A 26793-nucleotide genomic window follows, 5' to 3' on the forward strand; every position below is an offset into this window, starting at 1 on the left:
TTAGTGTTGGAAGGGAAAAAATAACTGTTTTATACCTCAGATATTTGAGTGGAAACTTGATGGAGATTTTTTCGCGCTCTGTATTCAGATCTGTAGTATTTATGTTAACTGATTGTATTTGAGAGAAAAAAATAATTTAAAAACATTTAGAAATTTAAAAATTTCATGTAGGTGATGGAAAATTGTTTTCTTGAACATGTATTTACTTTTCAGTTTTTGTTAAGAATCTATCACAAGACTTACCTTCGTCAGTGAATCTTCTTGATGTGTTTTTGCAATGATGCTTGAAAACTTTGCAGTTTCATTCCATGTAATTACTTGCAACGTTGGACTAAAATATTTTGCTCATTTCAAAGAACTTCATTTTGATATATATTCAATATTTTGAAATTGAAAAATGTTATGGAGAATATTTACATTTTACAGGTGTAAACAGTAAAATTGGACACCATTAAGGAAGTGTGATATGTCTTTGAGTTTATGAAAAGAATTATGTTCAATGTGCATAAATGACTGCAGTGTAACAATGCACATTTCAAAACCTTTTCTGTGTAATTATAGCAGTTTTTCAGTAATAAACTTTTGTCTTGAATATGAGGATGTGTCATGCAAAAAACGCAAACATGTCTTCAACTTCTGAGAACCAAATTGAGAGTATGTCATGGGAACGTCTTTCTGTAATGGGCTTTTCTAAAGGTTGTGCTAGCAATGATTATTTTCTACTGAAAATACATTGAAGACTTTTATTCTTCCAGTTTTGGGCAGCTAAGAAGGGAGTGGCACTGTGTAAGTCTGTTTTTATCTATACATGTATTTGTGGCCAATTTGAAACCTGTGTGAAGTTCAAGGATCCTTTGCATGAGCTATTTCCAACAGCAATTTTAAGCTTTTTGGAGAAACAGCTTTTGGTCATGTATATCCATTAATTTCTATTGCTCCTGATTTTGCAAGTTTGAAAACTAATTTTCTTGTTGAGTTTTGCTGTAGTTATTTCTATGCTACTCGGTATGATATCTATATGAAATTCACATATGCGCTTGAATCTGTTTAAAAGAGTTACTTGTTGCAACGCGTGACATTATTCACTTTGAAGATGGATACGTAACAATTGGCATCCGAGTCTCCCAGTTTAAGACAAGATTTAATGATTTCAATTATCAAATTCTCCAGAGAATCCGAAAGAGATTGAATAAAAAGTACACAATTTCAAATCTTGACTGTAATTGCAAGACCAAACAAAATGAATGTTTTTTTTGTAGTGTGATCGAGAGATTTCTCATTTTAGCAAGGTGAACTCTGACCTGTGGATGGAGAAGTAAGGCTGTACAGCGACAGAGTATCATCTTGGGAGAAGCACACACAACAGTCGTGGCAAAAATAATGACGGTGTGATGTTTTTCTTTAAGAAGTAAATAGTTTGTGAGGAAGTTAATGCTGTTTGGCTCCCATTTCTTTTCTTGCGCATAGATGCCTGGCAAGAGTATCTGTAATGACTTAACTACCAGCAACAGAAAGGGCAATTATTTGCGCTGCTGACATGTTGTCCGTCAATGTGCTTCGGGCGTGTTGACTTGGCATGGCTATTGTTACACTTCCATTCATCTGTGCTTCCATTGTTTATTAGTTTGAGCATTAAGATCCGGGTTAGAATTCATCTTCAGTAACCCATGCTTGTCGTAAGAGGCGACTAACGGGATCGGGTGGTCAGGTTCGCTGACTTGGTTGACCATATCATCGTATCCCAATTGCGTAGATTGATGCTCATGCTGTTGATCACTGGATTGTCCAGACTCGATTATTTACAGATGACCGCCATATAGCTGGAATATTGCTGAGTGGGAAAAAACTAAACTCGCTCACTTACATATAAACTACCACTCTTTGTGTGTTCAGCATTATATAACTACCACACTTAATGATCCAAAAGGGGCGGTGGGGTAGCCTAGTGGTTAAAGCGTTGGCTCGTCACGCCGAAGGCCCCGGGTTCGATTCCCCACATGGGCACAATGTGTTAAGCCCATTTCTGGTGTCCCCCGCCGTGATATTGCTGGAATATTGCTAAAAGCGGCGTAAAACTAAACTCAGTCAGTCAGTAATGATCCAAAAGGGTCTTTAATCTCCATCACTTAGAGTAAATGTGACCTTCACTGACAGTTATCTCCCTTTTCCTATTGCTATGGTCTGAGACACAGTTCAGTTTCAATGTACTTATGACTGCACATGCTTATCCTTTCACCTGCCCTATATGGCTTATCAACAACATTGTGACAGCTGATTGGTCACGTTCATAGAAAGGTGTTCGGTGCCAATTACTTGGATAGATAAAGTTTGTGAATAATATCATGATCTCACATCTGCTTGAAGGAATCTGCCAATTTTATGGGTATTCTGGAAGTGAGTGGGAATGATGGTTTGATTTCATGTTGAATAGTCAGGTTAATGTTGATCATTTTGACATTCGACGTATTGGCGAAGCAGGTCTAGAATGTGCCAGAATACTTCTAATGAAGATTAGAATGTGATCATTTAAATACTCAGAGAAGATGACATGGGCAGCTTGGATCTAGTGGCTGGCCCAGTTCTCTTAGGCACTGCAATTTGTTGTGCAGAGTTATGTCCATTGGACATGCAGAGTTATGTCCCCCTGGTGTGCCACAGATTTCATATTGTGGGTTTGAATCCTGGGTGGCCTTCATTATGTTTTACAGCACCAAACCCATGTTCCTGTTTTTCAGAAGAGTGGTAAATGTGCAAAATCGACATCACAAATTTTTCTCCCACAATAAGCTGAACGCCATATTATTGGTGTTAAACCCAGCTCACTTGCCCACTCACTCACGTTCTCATTTCATTGTGACTTTGTACTCCAATGGCAGGGTATTGTATCGATAATATCAATCAATGGATTATTTACAGGCCAACTTCATTCAGCTGGATCTTTTGCCGGAAAGTAGAGATGTGTATCGCATCATTGATCTTATCATATGTTATTGTCAGCAAACAAAAGTATTGGACAGAAGCTGTCAGGATGTAAAGCCTGCTGATGCATTGCATTGCACGGTGATATTTATAGTTTCATATTGACATGATGTCATCAGTAATTATAGTTTCATATTGAGATGTCAATAATTATAGTTTCATATTGAGACATGTCATCAATAATTATAGTTTCATATTGAGACGTCAATAATTATAGTTTCATATTGAGACATGTCATCAGTGATTATAGTTTCATAGAGACGTCGTCAATAATTATAGTTTCATATTGAGACATGATGTCATCAGTAATTATAGTTTCATATTGAGACGTCGTCAATAATTATAGTTTCATATTGAGACATGTCATCAATAATTATAGTTTCATATTGAGACATGTCATCAATAATTATAGTTTCATATTGAGCCATGTCATCAATAATTATATATCTTGATATTGAGACATGTCATCAATAATTATAGCTTCATACTGAGACATGATGTCATCAATAATTGTTTCATATTGAGACATGTCATCAGTTATTATACAGTTTCGTATTAATATGTCATATCAGTAATTGTGCAGTTCATATCGTGATGTCATAAGTAATTATACAGTTTCATATTGTGATATAATGTCATGTCATTAATTATACAGTTGTATATTGCGACATGTCATTTCAATATTCATACAGTTCATATTCTGACATGTCATTTCAACAAAACTTCAACAAAACTTTTGTTCTTACATATTGATGCACATAAATTATTTTTCAAAATATTTTCCCCAAGGTCAGAACATCAGAAAAGAGCAGTCAAATTCAAATTCCATGTGTATAGAGTTTTCAAAATCTTTCAGGGTTTTGTGTCTGTCAAAACACAAATGTTGAGGGTCCATCGATTAAAAATTTTCAGGTACCTGGCAACTGCATGTTAATATGATTTCATTATACGATTATGTAACAGGTGTGTTGTGTAATTTTCAAAAGGGCACAGCCCACGCCCAGTACTCCTCCTCCCACTCTCTTGGGCCCTTGCATGCACTTCACCAGGTGCTGCAGTACTGAGGCTACATGCATAAATATGCAGGTTCACGACGAACAAAAGACTGCAAGTACGAATAGGCTGTGGATCTCTGAAAGGGAGAAACTAACTCATGAAAATATTAATGACTTGCTGTTCTGACCAACATATTTAGAACAAACACCTTCGATTGTACAGACAAAATGTCGCAGTAGACTAACAGGATGGGACGTTCAACCAAATGTGAAAACTGCCAACGTTGTTTATAGATGAACTGGAACAACAACATATATGTCCGTGTTTTCTTGGTCAATATTTATGTGTGCATTGGAGTATATCTGTGTAATTGAAATACCAGGTGTTTGTGAGAATCTCGAAAAATATATGATTCGGAATTCACAGGTTTTGTTAATCAATACAAAGTCATCAAATTGCAAATTTCTTTTATGTACAAGTTTTCAGTTGATATAAATAGAAAATACAGGTAAACATTACAAAAAACAACTATTTGTCATATACTCTTTTAAACAGTAAATAGGGGCCGTGGGGTAGCCTAGTGGTTAAAGCGTTGGCTCGTCACGCCGAAGACCCGGGTTCGATTCCCTGCATGGGCACAATGTGTGAAGCCCATTTCTGGTGTCCCCCGCCGTGATATTGCTGGAATATTGCTAAAAGCGGCTTAAAACTAAACTCAGTCAGTCAGTAAACAGTAAATATGGAAAGTGTGTCTTTATGCTATGGATTTGCTCTCTGGGATTGTACCTTGGAAACGGTGCTAGTATGACTGAACTAACTGGAACGGAATTGACCAAGATTTCCAGTTGTCATGGTACATGGCTACGTATATTGGGTATCAAAGCTTTTTGATATGATGAACATACTTTTATTTGTCCAAATTGGAAATTTTTATATGCACGCTTTATTCAGTAAATATACATAACATTAAGCTGAAGATCATCCCTGTTTGTGAAAAGCTAGTTGCCTGGAAACAATTGATATTTAGGTACCAGCTCTTCTGTGAGTACAGTTTGTACTTTATGGACTTTCCTTGTCACTTACACGAGCCTAATGAAGGTCTATTTGATCTAGTAATTTCATCTAATAATACTGTTATAGTCAGCATAATACTAAAATCTAATGAAAATAACATTTTGTTATATATTTATTTATGGGTTTTTTCCTTTCAAACAGGGGCAGTGAGGTAGCCTAGTGGTTGAAGCATTCGCTTGTCACCCTGAAGACCCGGGTTCGATTCCCACATGGGTACAATGTGTGAAGCCCATTTCTGGTGACCCCTCTGTGATATTCCTGGAATGTTGTTAAGAGCGGTGTAATACCACATGCTCCCCAACCCCCTATCCCAAATATCAGTTATTGAGTTGGACCCTGATCAAGTCTATTTGGTCTAGCAATCTCAGGCAATAATAGTTCACATACTACAACTAAAATCTACTTAAAAAGACATTGGAGCAATACACCTTTTGACATTAACTTTATCCCTAAGATCATTAGAAAGGATTCTAAAGAAATACTAATTAATTTTATCAACATTTTGTCATTATTGATCATCTCATAACACCAAGTCTCCTTTGTGGGGAGGTAGGTAGCATAGTGGCTACAGCGTTTGCTTGTCACACCGAAAACCCGGGTTTGATTCCCCACATGGGTACTCACTCACTCATCAATCCTTTTGGTCCACCACCATGAGCAAATTACAACTGTCGATGCCTTGGAATAAACCAAAGTTGTCAGCAAATGGAAGCCTTGTCTGATAAAAAGTTGTTTGGATATTAAATGTCAATCTATTGTTTACATGACTGAAATAACAGATTAACGTGAATCCCTCATTACAATTGATGCTTGGTTGATCTCAATCGCTAATAGGCCAAGCTTTTCATATATTAAAAAGTAACAGGTACAAACAGAAAGGTAACCTTGTTACTATATTTGTTTTAAGTGTATGTACTAAAAGCAGCAACTAAAAAAACCCAAAAGATATTAAAATGCATTATTCCTGATAAAATATATTTCTTCAGTTCATAGCAATAAAATGTGCATTGTAAATATTCTGTTTTGTATTTCTTTACTGAATCACCTGTAGATCAAGGGACAAATTTCTTGCTTATTTTACTCACAGTGGTGGTGTTGGTTAGGTAGGTTAAAGCATTGGCTTGTCACGCCAAATACTTGGGTTCACTTCCCCATGGGGTACAATGTTTGAAAGCCCATTTCTGGTGTCCCCTGCCGTGATATTTTAGCTGGAATATTGCTAAAAGCGGAGTAAAACGAAAACTCACTCACTCAAGGCTATCTGCTTTATTGTTTGTAATGGTACCAAGTGTTTCAAATTTATCATTGAAGTCCAACTGTCCTTGTCATGATCCTAATATCAGAAGTGATTATTCTGTGGCGCCAAGATTCAGATAACACAGCAACAAACCTTTGGGACCCAACTCGACCCCTTAGTTTAGAACACTGTTGGTTCCATCAGAATTTGTATTGACGGTATGGTCTAATATTGGTGTGGCACTTGTCTGGAACTGTGGGGAACTCCATATTAATGATTTTGATCTGGCTGCTCTCTTGGGCAGGGGTTCACTGGGCGGACAAGACAAGTTATGAAAAATGGTGACGTGCCGAAAACTGAATATTGTTCATAGTTCGTTGCTGGTTTGGAAGTAAAACCAACTAAGCAGTTGGTCTTATAAATCCTGTCAGTTATTTGGAAAATAATGCTTCATGTCTCAGTAATGAATTGTCAAGTTAGAAACCATAAGAAAATTCACAAAGAAATACGACATTGTGCCAGTGGAATTTGCTTCCTAGTTGTGTAATAAATTGAGAAGTTGTATGTCAGAGATTACGTAATATTTTCAAGTAACAGGAGAAGTTGAGATTGTAAAATAAGTTTATTTAAAATAAGTTTTAAAAATGTTGATTGACCATATTTGAAAAGAATCGAATCATTTTAAATAATCAGTTACAAAATTCAACATATTCAAGAACTGCTGGTATTAACCCCACAAAACAGTTCTTGAATATGTAGAATTTTGTAACTGACTATTTTAAAAGATTCAATTCTTTTCAAATATGCTAAGTAATGGTAATTAATACTGGTAATTAGTTAATTAATTTTGGTAAAAGTAGCTATTCTGCACAGACAGCACTAACGCAGATATTTCCCAGCAAGAGCTATTCCAATGGTAGATAACATAGCATTTTGTTTTCATGGGATGCAGGTCATGATGTATAAGTGATAATACATCATGACCGTATCAAATAAATATTACCACAGAAATTATAAACAGCTTAATAAATATTTGATATTAATGCTTTCATTAAAAAATTGTTTGCACTACATATTGCAGTAACCGCCTCCGTGGTGTAGTGGTTAGAGCGTCCGCCTGGAGACCGGAAAGTCGCGGGTTCGATCCCCGACAGCGTCATACCAAAAGACGTTAAAATATGGTACTTGTTGGTCCCTGCCTGGCGTTCGGCCTTTATGGGTACAACAAGGACTGGTCGGCTCGGAATCAGTATAATGTGTTTGAGTGGGGTATTCATGCTTCACTGCGGCATGGTATCTCAGTGGGCTAACACTATAAAACCAGCTTAAATCTGGGCTAGTACAAGCAGCCGCATACACATACACACGCATTCACGTCGTCATATGAGCTAAATATTTTCAAGCACGACGATAAACCCAATTTCACCTCGCCTCACATATTGCAGTGCTAGGTATTGTGATGCATGATGACAACTATGTACTGCTGTAGGTCATGTCTATGATCACACCTGCAGTTGTTACTGACAGGAGCGTAATTTAAGGAAAGCCTCATAAATTACAAACTTGTCAAACTGATTCACAGGGGAGAACTGTATTGTATTTCGTCAATTACTATGATTGGTTGGTGTTAGCTTGATTGTTTCTACTGATGCCATGTGTTCAAATGGAGCTTCAACAGGACATGTTGGAAACAGACTAATGGTTTTAATTACTATTTTCCTATTAAAAAAATATATTTTTGAAATTCTTGGTGTGAAGTTGTGATGTTGGTTAACCATGTCTTATAGACAGCCAGCTAATACTATGTCAGGTATACTGCTATGGTATATAGTCTGATATTGCCCACAAGGTCTCAAACAAACCAGCAGATACTATCTGATACTGGCTGATACTATGGCAGATATTGCCCGCAAGGTCTCTAACAAACCCCAGGCTGATACTATGGCAGAAGGTCTCTAACAAAACCAGCAGATACAGGCTGATACTATGGCAGCAGATACTAGATATTGCCCAGTAGGTCTCTAACAAACCAGCAGATACTGGCTGATACTATGGCAGATATTGCCCACAAGGTCTCTAACAAACCAGCAGATACAGGCTGATACTATGGCAGATATTGCCCGCAAGGTCTCTAACAAACCAGCAGATACAGGCTGATACTATGGCAGATATTGCCCACTAGGTCTCTAACAAACCAGCAGATACTGGCTGATACTATGGCAGATATTGCCCACTTGGTCTCTAACAAACCAGCAGATACAGGCTGATACTATGGCAGATATTGCCCACAAGGTCTCTAACAAACCAGCAGATACTGGCTGAGGCTGATACTATGGCAGATATTGCCCACTTGGGTCTCTAACAAACCAGCAGATACTGGCTGATACTATGGCAGATATTGCCCACTTGGTCTCTAACAAACCAGCAGATACAGGCTGATACTATGGCAGATATTGCCCACAAGGTCTCTAACAAACCAGCAGATACAGGCTGATACTATGGCAGATATTGCCCACTTGGTCTCTAACAAACCAGCAGATACAGGCTGATACTATGGCAGATGCCCACAGGTCTCTAACAAACCAGCAGATACAGGCTGATACTATGGCAGATATTGCCCACTAGGTCTCTAACAAACCAGCAGATACAGGCTGATACTATGGCAGATATTGCCCACTAGGTCTCTAACAAACCAGCAGATACAGGCTGATACTATGGCAGATATTGCCCACAAGGTCTCTAACAAACCAGCAGATACAGGCTGATACTATGGCAGATATTGCCCACTGCCCACAGGTCTCTAACAAACCAGCAGATACAGGCTGATACTATGGCAGATATTGCCCACTAGGTCTCTAACAAACCAGCAGATACAGGCTGATACTATGGCAGATATTGCCCACAAGGTCTCTAACAAACCAGCAGATACTATCTGATACTGGCTGATACTATGGCAGATATTGCCCACTAGGTCTCTAACAAACCAGCAGATACAGGCTGATACTATGGCAGATATTGCCCACTTGGTCTCTAACAAACCAGCAGATACAGGCTGATACTATGGCAGATATTGCCCACTTGGTCTCTAACAAACCAGCAGATACAGGCTGATACTATGGCAGATATTGCCTGCTAGGTCTCTAACAAACCAGCAGATACAGGCTGATACTATGGCAGATATTGCAAACCAGCAGAAGGTGGCAGATATTCTAACAAACCAGCAGATACACTGGCTGATACTATGGCAGATATATTGCCCACTTGCGAGGTCTCTAACAAACCAGCAGATACAGGCTGATACTATGGCAGATATTGCCCACTTGGTCTCTAACAAACCAGCAGATACTGGCTGATACTATGGCAGATATTGCCCACTTGGTGTCTAACAAACCAGCAGATACAGGCTGATACTATGGCAGATATTGCCCACTTGGTCTCTAACAAACCAGCAGATACAGGCTGATACTATGGCAGATATTGCCCACTAGGTTTCTAACAAACCAGCAGATACTAGGTCTGATACTATGGCAGATATTGCCCTCTTGGTCTCTAACAAACCAGCAGATACTATCTGATACTGGCTGATACTTCCGCATTTATTCTGCTCTATTATATATATAGCACAAATATGGCCGACTAGATCCGGTACAGCATATACTACATGTGAAAAAATTACTTCCTTGTCAAACTCCAATGCGTTATATGGCATAATGAAATTGTTCTGGAACTTGAAATTACATTTGTGGAGGTTGATGCGACACACAGCAACTTGCGGTTCATATGTTGAATACAAGTGGGGAGTGTAATTAAAATTAATTTTTCATGGAGACATTTGGAATAATGTATTGCTGAATCTGAACATGCTCACTTTCATATGTGTCCTATCTTAGGGGAAAAACATGAATATACTAGGAAGAGCAATGGATCTTTGCTGCCAAGAAATTATCTATTATTTTTGTCTGTGCTTATTTTATAGGTTTACAATTAATTTTGCTGTCTCAGTGACAAATATGGTTACCTTCACATGGCGGTCCGTTCGCCAACACATTTGAGGGTACATTTTGTCAAATTGAAATACAAGAGTGAAAATGAGACAAGTGTCGTAGGAAGAATGTGGGCTGTTGTGTGGAAGGGGTGACTTGCCCTCAGTTGAGTAAAGAGTTCATTGCGTTGAGGTGAGAAAGATGCAAGTTCAAAAGATTTTTCAAAGTGATTAGAATGCTCTTTCATGGCTCTTGTACCTCACATACCTAACTTAAAAAATATTCCCAACCAGGACATTTTGGATGATTTGGTATATATCCATGGTGGGATCTGAACTGACTCCATTACAGCTGTGGATGGATTCAGAAAAATATTGAATTATTTTAAACATAAAATACAACCGTAATGTTAATTGCTTTAGCAATGAGGGACAACAAAGCCAAATGTAACAATGGTGGGAGGTATTGGATGTATCTGTTGCTTGGCAGTGGTATATTACAATGGAGCATTACGTCCATTAAAGTGTCGCCATTAAATTTCAGTGTAACACGCATTTGCGTTGTTGGTTCTAGTGTCACATAACTGTAGCAATGTGATCGCTAACTCATATGAGGCTCACATGTTCACGACCAGTCATGTTCTAGCAGGAGTCCTTCCTGTTGTAGTCTCTTATTTACTGAACCTTTGAAGATTTGATTTCTTTCTCACACTCATTCTTTCTCACACTCACTCATTCATTCACTCACTCACTTAAGCCCTTTTGCCGTAGACATGATAATTTGAAAAATTGAACACAACCTTGCTTTGTCTGAAGTTTCATCACACGGTCTATTATTTACTGATCCTTTGACGATTTCATCGCCTCACTAACTCACGTCTCACATGCTCACTCACTCATGTCCTTTTGCCATAGACAAGATATTTTGAACAATTGATCACAACCTTGCTTTATCTGAAGTTTCATCACACAAAGTCTATTATTTACTGCTCCTTTGTCCTTTTGCCGATGAACAATTGATTTGCTTTGTCTGAAGTTTCATCATCACCTGATCCTCACTCACTCAATCACGTCCTTTTGCCATAGACAAGATATTTTGAACAATTGATCACAACCTTGCTTTGTCATCATACAAAAATGCAAATTCAATTGATCACAACCTTGCTTTGTCATCATTGAAAATGTTAACATTTGAGTTTATTCTCCTTGTTGCCATAGACAAGATATTTTGAACAATTGATAGACCTTTGTCAAACAAAAATACAAATTACATCATTGAAAATGTAAACAAGAGTTTATCGTTGATAAATGTCATACAATAAACAAGATCTTATCGTTGATAAATGTCATGTCTTTCACAGGCCCCCTTCTGTTAGAATGTTAAGATATAGACCTTAAATATAAACACCATTCAAAACACCTTGGGAACCCAAGCCTGTTGCTATCTGACACTGTAACAAAGTAATATCATCTTACTCAATATATTCCATGCAAAGGAAGTTAAACAACATTCTATTTTTCATATCACTGAAGTTAATCTCAGCCTATAGTCAAATGAAAAAATCCTTTTGACTGGTATATTTTTTTAATTTTTTATTGAACAATAATATTTGCTATTACTCGCAATAGATGCCCTTGTCATATTGATCATGACTTTTCGTCATTTATGAAAAACTCGTTTTGAGTTGTGTACTTTTCAACAATAATACTTATTTAATGACAAATATGTGATAGGATTACTTATATGTTTGATTAGAACAGCAGTATGTAAAACGGTATTATTGTCTCATATAGATTTTATGTGCAAGGAAATAGTAAAATTGAAATTGAAAGGTAATTTTAAATTCAGGATAAAATTTGCAGAATTTCTGGATGATGTATGCAAATATTGGTAAGCCATACCTTACTTTTATGTATTATATTTATAAGACCGTGGGTGCCAGTACTTTACTGGTATGTAAATATACTGTCACAAGAACAGGGAGAAGCAGAGCTGTGCTGTTGTCTTAACATAATTCTCTCTTTTAGTGCCCTAGCTAGTACGCTGAACTATCCACTGCAGATTACACTAACTCAACCACATGCAAAGCAGACAGTTTACGTCATGTACTGTCCTGTTCATGCAGTCAGGGTTTGTTGTGTAAATCAGGTCATGTTTTAATGTACGAGTTTCACAAAGCACAAGAATTTCCTTTGCCTATACACCTTAGAGACAGATCTAGGGTTTTGGAGAATGGAGGTGCACATAAATAATGAAGTCCAAGGCTAGGGGGAAATGCTCCCCGGGAAAATGTTTTGTGGGGAGAGGGGTGTGTGCACACCCCCACACCCCCTCTGGATCGGCCCCTGCAGTTCATACTTTCCAGTCACGATATGGCTGAAATATTGCCCATGTGACTGTAAATTGTAACTCACTCATACTTTCCAGGGTCCACAAACCATCCACAGCGTTATGAGCTATCGTAACTATATAGTTTATCACAGGATTACAAATTACGTAGTGCTGCAAACACTTTGTGGATCGGACCCCAGGGCCTAGATTTTCGAAGCTGTCTTAGCGCTATGATAGTCTTAAGTGCCATACATTAACATTAACTGACGGCTATCTTAGCGCTAAGAAAGCTTCGAAACTCTAGGCCCTAGACTATATCAGCTTGTCAATGTACTCCACCCGACCAAGGTCTGGTCCAGACTTGATTATTTGCAGACTGCCATCATATTGCTAGAATATTGCAGAGTCCGGCGTAAAACTAAACTCACTCACTCACTCCACCTGACCAAAATAGTGACCAGCCATTGAATAAAAGTATCTGTGTTCTAACTGTAGTAGAGGCATTCATTTACCTTCAACTGTACTGCCTCACTTCCCGAATAATTCACTGTTCATCTTAATCAAAGCATTTGAATAAAAAAAAATCACCCATTATTCAAGCATTTGAATTGAGATTATCATTTGAATTGTTTTCTCTGCTGCTGTTCAAAGTCTTGCTGAGGGCAATCCATATTTGCTGTCTGTGTACCGGTTTCTGGTAGTGTGCATAATGAGACTTACACATGAGGCCGGGGTGTACGGCTCCCAGTATTACACAAGCACGCTCATTTCCCTTGGTAGTAGCTGACATATGTCAAATGCTATTTCTTCATCACATATTGAGTTTCCAATGTCAGGTTGTGCAGAGTTACTTCCCTTTTATAAGCTTGGCTAGGATCATTGACACCATTATTTTGAAATGACATTGAATTCTTATTCCACACTGAATTTTAGTGCATGCTATCTGTAGACATTTCTCGGTGTATAGAACTTTTCATTAAATATATTGTGTTTTTGAGTGTCTCATGAAAAAGTAATTTCATTTGAAATATTTTTGAAAATATTTGAAATTCCATATTTATTCATATATTTATGAACCTAATGCTAAATGATTCTGTTTTTGTTTTGCTGTACTAAAAGTAGTGTCACAGTCGTTATCTGGAAAAATGTATGCAACGTTATATATACATATATAAAGGAATAATGAATATGCATAACTATTTATGATAAGTCACAGTAAGTTACCTGATACCTGAGCATAAGGTCATCCTTGAACATATGTTCATTTGACATTCTGAATTCCATAACAGCATATCCTCACGTAATCAAGCCTAATTGCAGCCTCCGAGTTCCTTTGTATGCCTCTTTGTATCATTTTGTAGTTATCACATATGCTACTGCTCACCTATCGGCTTAATTGATAAATTGCCATGGCCACATGCTAAACGACACCTGTACTAACTCGGACGTGACACCTGTTCCTCCCCCGAAGAGGCATGGTACGCAGACCGTGTCGTTATCTAGCCTCCCCCTTCCCTCAGGTGTAAGCGATGAGAGGAGATCAAAGCCTCATTTACGTGTAATTAGTGAAGAGTTACCTGTAGGCACTGCCAGCCAGTGAGAGTGGGGAACGAATAGGGGAGACATGAAATATGACGCCCTGTCAGCGATCTGCTTGATTGATTGATGAATTGACATGGAAATAGACACTCCTACTACTGCGATACCCGTACACGCAGCAGCCAGCTTGCACGCTTTTATGATTACACTCTCACAGTCACAATACTAGCCACGACTAATAGTAACCAATGACTATGCTTCAAGTCGGCAATTTTCCCAATTCAAAAAACGTGCAATAATTGTGGCTGGCTTTGTCAGTGTAGTAAGCACAACAAAAGGCAGTATTGAGGCTGTTGTCAATAGGACCTAGGCTGCTGTCGGTAGTTTGTCCCACGGTGGAGAAGCAGCATTAGACACTCAGTCAATGAGAGGAATGGTTTAAACAGTCTCACAGACTGTCCCAACAGAACTAGGTGAATCGCTGTCCACACTCTGCAGTCAGTGTCTCTTTCTCACTCGTTAATTGTACGAGTACCATTACAAACTGTCGTTGAGCTTTCCCGTTAGTGTTGCCGCTCTCCGTCTGCCACCACGATTCGCCAACGACTACGCGGTGTAGCCAGGATGCACCCTTACTACTATGTCCAGTACATACCAATCTCTCTCAAACAGGATATGGTGAGTACCCACTGCGTTTGTTCACATACTTGTGTAGAATACATGCTTGATGAATTGTGGTTTTTGCTGTCAGTCCGACTGTGGGCCTTTGTCGTGGCCTGGCGATGTCGTCTGCTTCAGTAGAAGCCGGCATGTTAATGGTATGCTTCTCATTTGATGATGTGCTGGCAAAATTACACCATTAAATGAAATTCTCTGCTTCTGCCTCACTCCGACCTCCAGTTTTGTGTGAAGGAATTGTCAGATTTATTGAATTCACACAGATCCATGCCTTCTTAATAGGGAGCATATCAGGGGTTGAAATTCAATTTTGGCTGAAGCCATATTGGAATGTAAAAGACCCATAAGGTGGAAGAGTCTGAATTCAACAGGTGGGTTTGAGGAATGGAGACACTTTCACAAAGAGTAACAGAAACATCAATCTAATTTATGACCATTTAGGGGCCATTTACACAAGAAAGATTATATGGACTGAGGCGAATGGATTATATACTTTGTGGATTCTCAGCCACATTCATTTGTAAAGTGAAAACAAGTTTCCTGTTTAGGCTTGCAGGCGTGACTTTAACAATGGTATGAAAGTAAGGAAAAGACCCATACATGCGAACTTTGAATGTGTAGTGAAGCGGAACGCATTATGGCGGCATGAGGTTGACTCACAATGTTGTCAAAAAAAACTTGCCTTGTGGATTTCAGTCAGTAGCTTCAGTCGTTTGATTTGTTTGTTTCTTCTGATGTTAGCCTATTCAACTCGTCACCACGTATATCGTGTCTAGGATAGTTAAAAATTAATACCTACACGATCAATATCACATAGGGAAAATATCACCATGATGTCATACAGTGTAAACAGTTTGCATTTTCATACAGCGCTATATTCTAACAGTGTCCTACAAGTGTGGATGGTCCATATAGACTGAAAACATATGGCTGAGAATTTAATCTGTGAATATTTGTTTTATTTACATTCCCCATATTTTAAATACTTTAATGATCAGTTTGATTGTATTTGTTGCTGACAGTTACTGTTGGTATGGTAACAAGATTCAGATGGTTTGTTTGTTCTCAAGTATTTGAAACAATACAAAGGATGTCCTGAAGTTGGGGGATGATCCCACAGATGCTGATCAGGTAGCAATGCTATGCATCAATATGACTGACTCCATTCCTGCTCAGATTACTGAACAAATACCATTAAATATTCAGGTCATTTTCACTGTATACACATGTGCTTTTCTGGCAAAATGTTTTTATGATTATTGGGTAGATACTATCCAGGACAAGCCAGGGTTATTCAAGTTGTGGACTGCTTACCATTCATTTCTATTTGTTTAAAAATTCAGCATGTGTTCGGTAGGGTTTGCACATGTTCAGAATATGGATGGGTTGAAAGTGGTGGTAGCATACATTCTAATGGTACATGTCATATCATTTTCCTGTTTAATTACACGTAGGATATTTTCATGTTCATACCAGAATAATGATGCATTGTTGTTCGCGGAAATTTCACTTCACAAATGAAGGAAAGATTGATTTAAATGCGAACTTGTTGTTGCGTACATATGAGTTTCAAACAATATGCTTTCATTGTTGAATCTATGAAGTTGATCAACCGTGTGATAATTGTGTTCAGAGAAAACATGATTGAACGTGTACTTAATGGAGGTTAATATATTTCAATAATTAACAAGAAACATCCTGTCCTGCAGCTCTTTTGGAAATGGAATTATTTTAAAAAAACATCGTTTATTTAGTAATAACAGACATATATTTGAGTAAAGGGTTGGTTTACTTGTGTTGAACACTGGCCAATAATTACTGTTACTCAGATCTATAATGGGTCACGTTTCAAAAACGTTTGGAATTGATAGAAAGATTATCTATCATATATGACCTAAGTTGAAAATGGTATTTATGATATACATCATGGTTGTATGTAGAAAACTGGAAAATGCCAAACATTTTTAAAACTTTCAAAATAATCAGCTGCTGATCAGTTGAACTGGAAACAAAGTGCACCATTACTCAGAACAGGATAAAGTTCAAGTCAGTGTTCATCCTTAAGCAAGTTTCGTGTAATATATATTCTACAGCATGAATTATTTCAAGATAAATTTGAACTAAAGATCTTTCCTTAAAGTAAATATGCTGTAAATTATTGAGAATCGTTCCACTTGAAAATATATCGGTGGAGGATAACACCGCTTTGAAAAATTGCAACTGACTAATTAGCCCTAGGGAAGAGGAAGTTTGCAAACAGGCCATGATAAGCTGTCATTGATGAAATACCACTCCTCCAAGTGTATGCTGTAAGATGTGGTCATATTATGTGTGGATTCATTTGACATATAGTCTGGCCAGACATTAGTTTAATCTTTTCACATACCAATAGAGAGGATGTTGGGGCAGTGGGGATCTTGTCACTACTTCCTTGTGCACTTGATGCCTCTTGAATCCTGATTGCTGTCTCCCTGCCTATAATATCACCACGCTTTGATAGACATCTGGTTACTGTTATCATGTATTGTTTCGGTGCTGTACTTTTGGGATCCAAAAAAGGAAAGAGGAAAAAATCATTGAGATTGAACATCGACAGAAATTCGCATGCCTGACCCTTTGATTTGAGGTAGTTGAAATTTATGAGGACGTAACAAAATCAGTAATTTCATTGGTTTCAAAGCTTCACATGTGATTCTTGTCTCTTTGAAAGCTTCCCCTTATTACAGGTTTCTGAAAGTGAGCCCCTACCAAGATATTGGTTGTTGGCTAGCCTAGTAGGTAAAGTGTTTGCTTGTCTCACTCACACCAAGGTTTGATTCCCTAATATACCACTGTAAAATGTCAACAAGGCCTTGTCATAGACATTTCTTAAGATCACTCAAACAAGACCATAATTTTGGAGAGAGTGGAGGAAAAAATCCATTTTAAAATTTAAAAACGTTATATTTAGGTGTTATTTTCAGTTGGGAAGCAGCAGACATGTTTATTATTTTCAAGTTTCAATGAAGAAAATGCTAAGTTATCTTAAATAAAGTTCTAATTCAGTTTCACATGCAGACATATGTTGCGGCCTCTGTTAATATGCTAGAGAGAAAAAATAGGCGTGTTTCTATTGAGATAGCACATAGTTTGGATACTGTGTAACAGTTGTGCTGAAATCAATGAGATAATGACAATAAACACGGTGTGCCACACGCTCACATTTATTAGAGCATATAAACTAATACAGCTGGAATAGAACCATTGGGAAAAGTGAGTATAAGTCTTAAGAAATTGCAGTCAAAGGCACGACACGTTTCGGTTAAATATTTGGAATTTACAGTATTGACCGTGGCTTTACAAATCCATTGAAATACATAACTGTATTAAACAGTGGCACTTGAGGAGACGGGAGAATAATACAATGTTGAAACCTGTTGCAGGGTTTGAGAACTGCCGTCCCAGCTGATGTGAATTAGGTGCCGACTTAACCAGTATTTCTCCGTTTAATGTGTCAAGAATTAAACCATCTGCTGTCCCATGTCCCAGCTTAGGGCGGCCATTGAAAAGCTAAAGTTTTACCCCTGTGTGTAATGCATCCATGTAGTTTGAATATCGCCTCTTTTCTCTCTGAGTCATACAGGCAAGATTTTACACAACCATTATGCTTTTGTGTGGAGTTTTGCTGTGGGAAGCGTTTTGAATAAAGTTAGCCTCTTTGAGCTCTTTCTGAACCCATGGGGAGTAAGTTTACTCTGATATTAAATAGGCTACGACTTGAGACTGAATTGCTGCATAGCTATTTTCTGTTAAGTGGAAAGGCTTGCTGTTGATCTGTAATGAGATACAAGTTGAAGGCTGACGTTGGTGTTCTTCAGTATTGGGTCATATGTTGGAGAGAGTGTTAAGGCAGGGTGAGACGCTCTCCACCCTTGCATTAACTATTGAAACTTGAAAAGAAAGGAACAAGCTTATTGAAAAGTCAACTTTGTGTGAATAGAAACATTACTTCTTGCTTTAACGCCTCTCTCTTCAGTTATGAAGTCCTTTATAGCATTCCTTTCAAGCATGTTTCCCTGATAAAAGATTTGTGTGTGATCGTTTGCGTATCTTACGACATGGTTTCAGACATGGACATGGACATGAAACAACATGATTATATTTCATGAGTTTTTTTCTTCACCTTGTCTAAACTTGTAAAAAAGCAGATTTGGTATTTGTAATCCACATTTGATCTGCAGCAACATATTTTAGATTAACGAACAAAAATATTTTAAATTTATGTTTTGTACAGAAATGTCCTCGGACACATGTATGGATGAGTGAACTCATGTATTATTAGTAAGGACTGACAATGCCCTTCCACTGAGCTAATGGAAGTTAAAATGAATGGTTTCAATGTAACAAAGGTATTCCATATATTGACATTAATGCCAAGTCAGGCAAAGTTATTTGTTTCTCAGGTGTCCATTTGGGATGTTATGATACAAATGCATATTGGTGAATCGAACCATAAACTTTCGTGAATTCAGTTTGTTATTCATGATCACAAGAATCAAATGTTCATGAATTTTTTATAAAGGACTGTTTTGACTTGAATTTGATTGTTATTTATCAAGGAAAGATATGCAAAATGGATAGATCTAAGCCAGGCAGGAGAATGGTCAACACTCATAATATTTAGTTTGACAGTAATGGCGTCTCTGGTGACTGTCATGATAAATGAACACTGTCAGCATGGTAAAGACATGTCGGAATTAATTTTATTATTGTTTCGCTGAAGATAATTAATAATGCTTCAGATGTTGACTTGTTATTGTATTCATTACCCAATATTCGTGATATGTATCATATTTGGCTCATAGCCGATTTGTTGCGGCCCCTATGTCCGTATATCGTGCAAAAGGTACAATGTAATATTTAGTTAGTTTTCTCATGCACTGTAAGTTCATTCAGTGGATAGCAAATTTGCTGAAAATGACCTCGAAAGTGCATCATTTCAACAGCAGAATACCCCAAGGGTTCTTTAGAAACCAGTGCATGTATTAAACCCGGCAGAATGTTCTACAGGTACATGCATTTGTTCATACTGCATTACTACCTAAACTTTCCAGTACACCCTTTTCAACATATGCTGAAGTGCTTACTATTAATAAATAGTCCATCGGTCTGTGGGTAGCCTTGTGGTTAAAGCTGGTCAAGCTGAAGACCCGGGTTCGATTCTGACATGGGTACATAACTTGATTTAGTCACGATATGGCTGAAATATTACCAATGTGACTTTAAATTTTAACTCACTCACTCTGACATTGGTACAATGTGTGAAGCCCATTTCTGGTGTCCCCTGCCGTGATATTGCTGGAATATTGCTAAAAGCTGCGTAAAACTAAACTCACTTACTCACTCGATCGGTGACTATAACCACTGACATGTAGCCAGAGTCAGGTAAATTTCCAGATGGTCCAGTAAGCTTTGCTAAACAGAGGCCATACATTAACACAATGTTTAACTGCCACGATGTGGCAAGTAGGCTAGTTGTATTTCATAGACATGTGGGGCGGTGGGGTAGCCTAGTGGTTAAAGCGTTGGCTCGTCACGCCGAAGACCCGAGTTCGAATCCCCACATGGGTACAATGTGTGAAGCCCATTTCTGGTGTCCCCCCGCCTTGATGTTGCTGGAATCTTGCTAAAAGCAGCGTAAAACCAAACTCAGTCAGTCAGTCAGTCATAGACATGTACCCCTATGATTTGAGTGACCTGCAATGACATATGCTGCTTTTGTCTTACTAAGACCGAGGGCATTGTTGGGCAGCTCATACTTATGTGATTAGATAATGTACTTTATGCTGAAATTTTTAACAAAGGCTGAGCCTCATATGTCAGTTCCAGCTTATGTGAGGATGTGAGTATGATATGTGTTATAAAGTTAATGTATTCAAAGCATCTATTTATAACACTTAGTATGTAAACGTATGCATGTGCTTCAATGGTATATGTGCAAATAAATCGTGATAGTGGATTGTTATTCTGGTTGTATTGTGGGCTATGTGAGTGAATTGAATGCTTATCGTACAGAGACTCTCCTTTTGTATTTCACTCAGGTTTTTGGATTGCCTATCCAGTATTCACCACCAGGAATAACATTCGCCAAATCAGCTTTGATTTCACTGATAAGACTAGAATTCAGATTGAATTGACAATTTACTTTTATTTCTGAAGCTAAAATATATGAGGAAGCTTCGATAAGCATTTGATAGGGTTTGAATGGTTAGCATGTGATCAATTTGAACCAATAGAGTGCAGATTTATGAGGTAGAAGAGCTGGACATGTTTACTGATGGTCAGGTTTTAAAATAAACATTTTTTGACAGATTTAATAACCAAGAAGGTTAAAGAAACATTTTTTAAAGCTGTTTGGAATGTTTCAAAGTATGGGTAAAAATATTGCTTGGTTTTTCTTAGTTTTGATGGACTGAGTGAGATTTTGTGACGATAATCTTTAAACTTTTATCATTCTTCATGGGGCGGTGGGGTAGCCTCATGGTTAAAGCGTTGCTCATCACGCCGAAGACCCGAGTTCGATTCCCCACATGGGTACAATATATGAAGCCCATTTCTGGTGTTCCCGACGTGATATTGCTGGAATATTGCTAAAAGCTGCATAAAACGAAACTCATTCACTATCATACATCATAATCAGCTTAAAATTTCCAGTATTTTGCCACAATTTGAGATTGTCAGGTTGCAGTGCTACTAGAACAATGGAAGCTCACATTGGCCAGAATCACACTTAACAGCTGTCTTCCATATAAAGCTGGCAAATTGTCCAGCGATTAATATAGGCGGTTTGCGAAATAAAGCAATTATCCTGAACAGTACTGCAGATATGGCCGTTTACTACAAGGTCTAATACATTTACTCACAATTTCCCTTGCATACATCTTACACATTGCTTAAGTGGCATTTAACAAATTGTTCCATGAATCTAATTAGGTGAAATGTCAGCTTGCAATCCATATTCGCCTTGGTAGCACTATGAAGCATGTGACGATTTCCCTATCTACGTCTGAGGGAGTTGACAGCATGGTGAATGAAAAAATGTCGATTTCTTTGTGAAAAAATGCACAATTAGATTTGGTATTTGATAAGACAGTTTATCAATATTCATGTGATGATTTCAGCATGATAAACACATTATGGAATCGGTGTCTGAGCTTGTATCTGCCGATCAAATAATTGATAATGACACATTGCGGATTATCTTTAGATGCTGGCATCAGGCAGTGTCTTAGTTAACTGTTAATATTGTTATTGCCATTGTGTTGTTATGCTTGATCGTCACTGAATACTTTTCCAGAATCGCGTTGTAGTAGTAATTTAGAAAATATGGTTCAGCAACTTGGGATTTAGATAGAGTAATTTCGCTGCTGAAATTGAAATCTAGATAGTTTGCACTTGATGTTTTTCTTGTGAGGTTTTTAACGTTTCTTGGATGCACTAATACATGTTGATTGGTTGCAGTAGGTTGTGTGTGACAAAGTACAGTTTGTAAAGTTTGGCGTTTCCAGATACAATGAGTTCACAGAGTTGGAAGTTTTAACTTGTGAATACTAGCAAAAGTAGCATATTCTGACAGATTTGTACTGCCACGTAAACTGATAGGATAAAGGACTTGAAATGACTTATAAATGATTTCCACTCTGTTGATAAATATTAGTTTATGAATGCTGAACGAAAGTGATCAGGTTTCATGTCATAAAAACTGATTGGCAGCTCCTTGCATATGCTATGGCCTTGTAAATATCAACTGTCAAGTTGGCAATGAACATAATGAATTGTTTTTCATTTAGCAATGATTTTCCACCACTCGTGCTTCTGCGGCGCTCTATGCTAGGCTTGTTAAAGTAATTACACCATGTTACTTACAAAAGGCTCATTAACATAACTTTCCAACATATTGGCAGACAACAAATTCATGTTTATTGATTTGAATATTTATAGAATATATCGCTTACTTCGATGTGTAAATTGAGCATGGAATGAGCTGATTTTGTTTTCTAACCAAAACTCAAAAAGCTGAGAAACCTGTTTGATTCCCAAGTTACCTGTGTGTTTTTTAAACAATGAGCCAGCATATCGCCATAACAAAATGCAAAACGAAAGGCCAACATATCGGCAAAACGAAAAGTCATACTGAGGCAGCTCTTTAAAAGAATAGAATCTGAAAGTAATATGGTCTTTTAGGTATTCTGTGGCATTAGAATATTTCACTTTGCCTAAATCTTTACTCTTTGATCTAAAGGTTATGTCAAGATTCTAAAACTTATGCTCTGAACAAACATGTAGTCATTAAAACACAATATGTTCTCTTCCGAACTAATTTCTGCAATAACATTAAAAAAAAAAAACTGTAATTGATGGCCAGTGGACCTTGAAAATATCGAATTTAATTTACATGCATTTTCCTTTGATCTTCGAGTCATGAACTTTGCAGGTAGTTCTGCATGGATTGTATTAGTAATTTTCATTGAATTCAGAATCATAAACCACCCCGTATATAATAATGACATGTTTTAAACCAATATTGTGCTGCCATAGCTTGTTCTGTTCAAGCAGAAAAGTATAGGAAGTGGGGCGGTGGGGTAGCCTTGTGGTTAAAGCGTTCGCTCGTCACGCCGAGACCCAGGTTTGATTCGCCACATGGGTACAATGTTTGAAGCCCATTTCTGGTGTCCTCCGCCGTGATGTTGCTGGAATATTGCTGAAGGCAGTGTAAACCAAACTCACTCACTCACTCTGGTGTCCCTCGCCCAGATCATGCTTGAATATTGCTAAAAGCGGCGTAAAACCATACTCACTTTTTACTCATCTGGATGAGGCAATACAAGATTGCTGTACATTTGGTTGAAGCATTCCCATTTCATGTGAACTTGATAGTGGATCTATAGAGCAATCTACCCAGCGTGAGTGTGCATTACATGGCAATCAAGTGTACATCTGTGCAGCTTTACGACTGCTGCATGTTGCACCTTGCATTGAGTATGGAGAGACTCATCCTGATGCAAGCTCACAGCGAGAGTCAACATCGATAAGCCTAGTCCATATACACAAGGCAGATAGATACATGTGGTAAACAGTTCAATAAAACTGTACATCAACTGAGAATTGTTTTATTTTGTGGAATTTAGAATGTAATTTATAAGTGTATCATTTGGTACTTTTTACAGTGTATTTATTCAGCTCATAAAGTGTTGATGCAGGCATGAATGTTACTATATAAGGGAATTAATATTGAGGATTTTCAAACCTCATTTCAAGTTTTCCTTGCTTTCATTGATAAGGAATTCTGTTCTCAATTAAGGACACTTAGAATCTTGTTTTTAGCTTGTTTTGGGTGGTTTTGTCTGAACTGAGCTGTTACATGTTGAATATAGTCTAGCTGACAGAACCCAGATCATATCTTTGATAAGACGATCAATTCCATTCTGTTCCACCTGCCTTACATTCCTGGACTCTTCCAGACTTAACCCATCACACTCTGAGTTCATGAAACTAAGGGAGCAGTCAGTTAGCCGTGTGGTTTAATCGTTTGCTCGCCACGACCAGGGTCTGATTCCCTGAACGGGTAGCGTGTGAACCACATTTCTTTTGATATTTTTGGAATGTTGCTAAAAGCAGTTTAAATCCTATTCCTTCACTCAGTTGAAATTATAAGAATCGAGGATTCCCTTATTGTTTTTCAGAGCTCCAGATAATCTTTCAACATCAGGAGTATGTACTCCTTATTTTTTCAATATAGGAGTACTGGAAAACCTTAAGAGTACATTTAGAGTACTGAATGGAATTTAATGGAGTATCAGTGATCTTGTGTTTCGTTTCATATATGCATCGCAGTATTGCTAGTCCTGTTAACAGGTCAATAAACAATAAAACAGAACTTTTTCAGATAAATACGTCTGTGAATGATTCTAACACCGTACTCCATTGCCATGGTGCGTATCTGCTACGTTTTCTAAATTATTTTCTACCGTATCGTGCATATTTTTTATCCGTACATACGCCAATACAGCCCTTATCTGGAGCCCTGGTTTTAGTGGACCCAATTCATGTTATTTCTGGCCCTATATGATAAGTCTAAAGTTGGACACTGTGTATAGATTCCCGAGTTCATTGCAGATCAGTTCTAGATGCAGTGTTCATTATTCCATGTCCTAATGTTCCTGCGATGGATTATGCATGGATTGTAACTAGAGCAGTTATGAGAATAATGTCATTAATATTGAATGTATTACCATGTAATGATCATATCATTTCATGTGACATTCAACAATTGAATAGAAGTTTCAATTTGTGGTGCATTTCATCATCTGAATGGCGGCCATGACTATGTCCGTAATGAGTCAGTATATGTGTGTCCAATTATTGACCCAAAAATTGTAATAGTATCACGAACTGTCGAAGGTACAATCACATGATCAAATAAACTCACAACAGGCTTTCATGACAATGTGCGATTATCATTTCTTATGAATGGCTATCTTTTTGTGCTAATTTTCATCCCGTAAAATTGATTACGATATTGCAAGTTCTATTATGAAATCAAACCTACCCGGATATTCATAGTGTGTCGGAGGAGTATTGTGTGAAGGTGGATCGAAGCTCGGAATAAAGTGTCATCTTGATTTATTGTGGACCTGTTAGGATTAGCGTTTACACGACCAGATATCAGCCTCTTTTTCAGTTGGAGGACGAGCGATCATCAAATATTGTTATTTCCCCTCCCATCTCTGGAACATGTTTCCATCGAGATACCGATTCCCAGGTGGTTTAGTGTGGGTTGATTGTCATAGCTATTGTCCGTCCGTCGGCTTTGTATGCAAAGGTAACGATGAACTGGGTAGCTCTTTGTCGGCCATAACTGCAGGCACACTCAGAGCCCAAGCAGTCGACTGTTAATTATTCATCATAGCATGAATAGATATAGGCACAGCGTAGAAGGTAGTGCAGAGCATTTTGGTTTTCACCTGTCATTAAACTCCATCGATACATTTGGTAGACAAACAAACCTATATCCTATCTTAATTGTATAGTTACAACATTAGGATATTTGGTATTTGTCCACCATTCCTCCATTGTCTGTCCTGGATTGTGAAAGCCATGGAGATATAATTAATTGAACCTAGGAAGTGGTTTAGAAAATGCAAGTACTTCTTCTTCAAATATGTGATGCTTTTAATTCTGCGTTATGGCCCGAGCTAAGTGTAATCACTTTTTATGTCATTAATGGTTTCGTATTGTTAGGTCCTTTCAGGTCCTGATCGGTATCTTTATGTTCATAATGCTGTGTTTAAAGATTTCTTTGTTTCACATGCAAAAGGAATATTTAATGTGGATTTCATTCTGAATACTCTTACTTGAAACTTTGATACTGATATGTTGTGAGACACATTCATTTTGATGTTCTCTAAAATACCTTCAGTTTTCTTACAAATGGGTCATTTCACAATTAATGATGTGTTTTGGTAGGATTAAACATTTGGGTAGATAAGTGATAGTCTTTCATCTTGAGTGGTGGTTAATGTTTCAATTTCCTAACCACTTGTGTATGAAAGAACATGTTATGTGTTGCTCGTGATTTTTAATTTGAAACTTCAGTGTCTCCATGTGAAGTCCTCTGTATTGATAAAGGGTGGTTGTAGGTCAAGAGATGAAGCAGCCATTTGCTGTTCACTTGGTTGAATCAGGAATGACAGGGCTGAAAGATTATCTTCAAGTTCCATATTCTTGAAGTACCATCCTTTTTGTGGTTTTATTTTATTGGGTCCATAAAAATGTTTTATTGTTCAATTGATTTATATGAGACTTATAAGTAGAGGTGTTATTGTTTGGAAGTTTTAGTACTAACACAAAAAGTGTCACAATATGTCAATATATAGATTGGTGATAACATTAATTTTTCTGTATGTGTAAGGATAGAAATTATCTATATCAACCTGC

General features: G+C 37.6%; 1 protein-coding gene across 7 annotated transcripts in view; it reads left to right on the forward strand.

Annotated features, from left to right (window-relative positions):
* Nucleotides 1-26793, forward strand: part of LOC124256979 (nucleolysin TIAR-like) — a 223072-nt gene that overhangs the window by 61786 nt on the left and 134493 nt on the right. For 2 of the 7 annotated variants that reach the window (XM_046690943.1, XM_046690944.1), the window contains exon 1: nt 14369-14817. The exons of the other annotated variants lie outside the window; for them this stretch is intronic. In XM_046690943.1, coding sequence (XP_046546899.1) covers nt 14764-14817 — 54 coding nt within the window. In that variant the 5' untranslated portion in view covers nt 14369-14763. Of the gene's footprint in view, nt 1-14368; nt 14818-26793 lie in introns of those variants that run through there. 7 annotated transcript variants of the gene reach the window in all.

The sequence above is a fragment of the Haliotis rubra genome, unplaced genomic scaffold (genome assembly GCF_003918875.1).
Source record: "Haliotis rubra isolate DU_JTF1 unplaced genomic scaffold, ASM391887v1 Scf646, whole genome shotgun sequence".
Lineage (NCBI taxonomy): Eukaryota > Metazoa > Mollusca > Gastropoda > Lepetellida > Haliotidae > Haliotis > Haliotis rubra.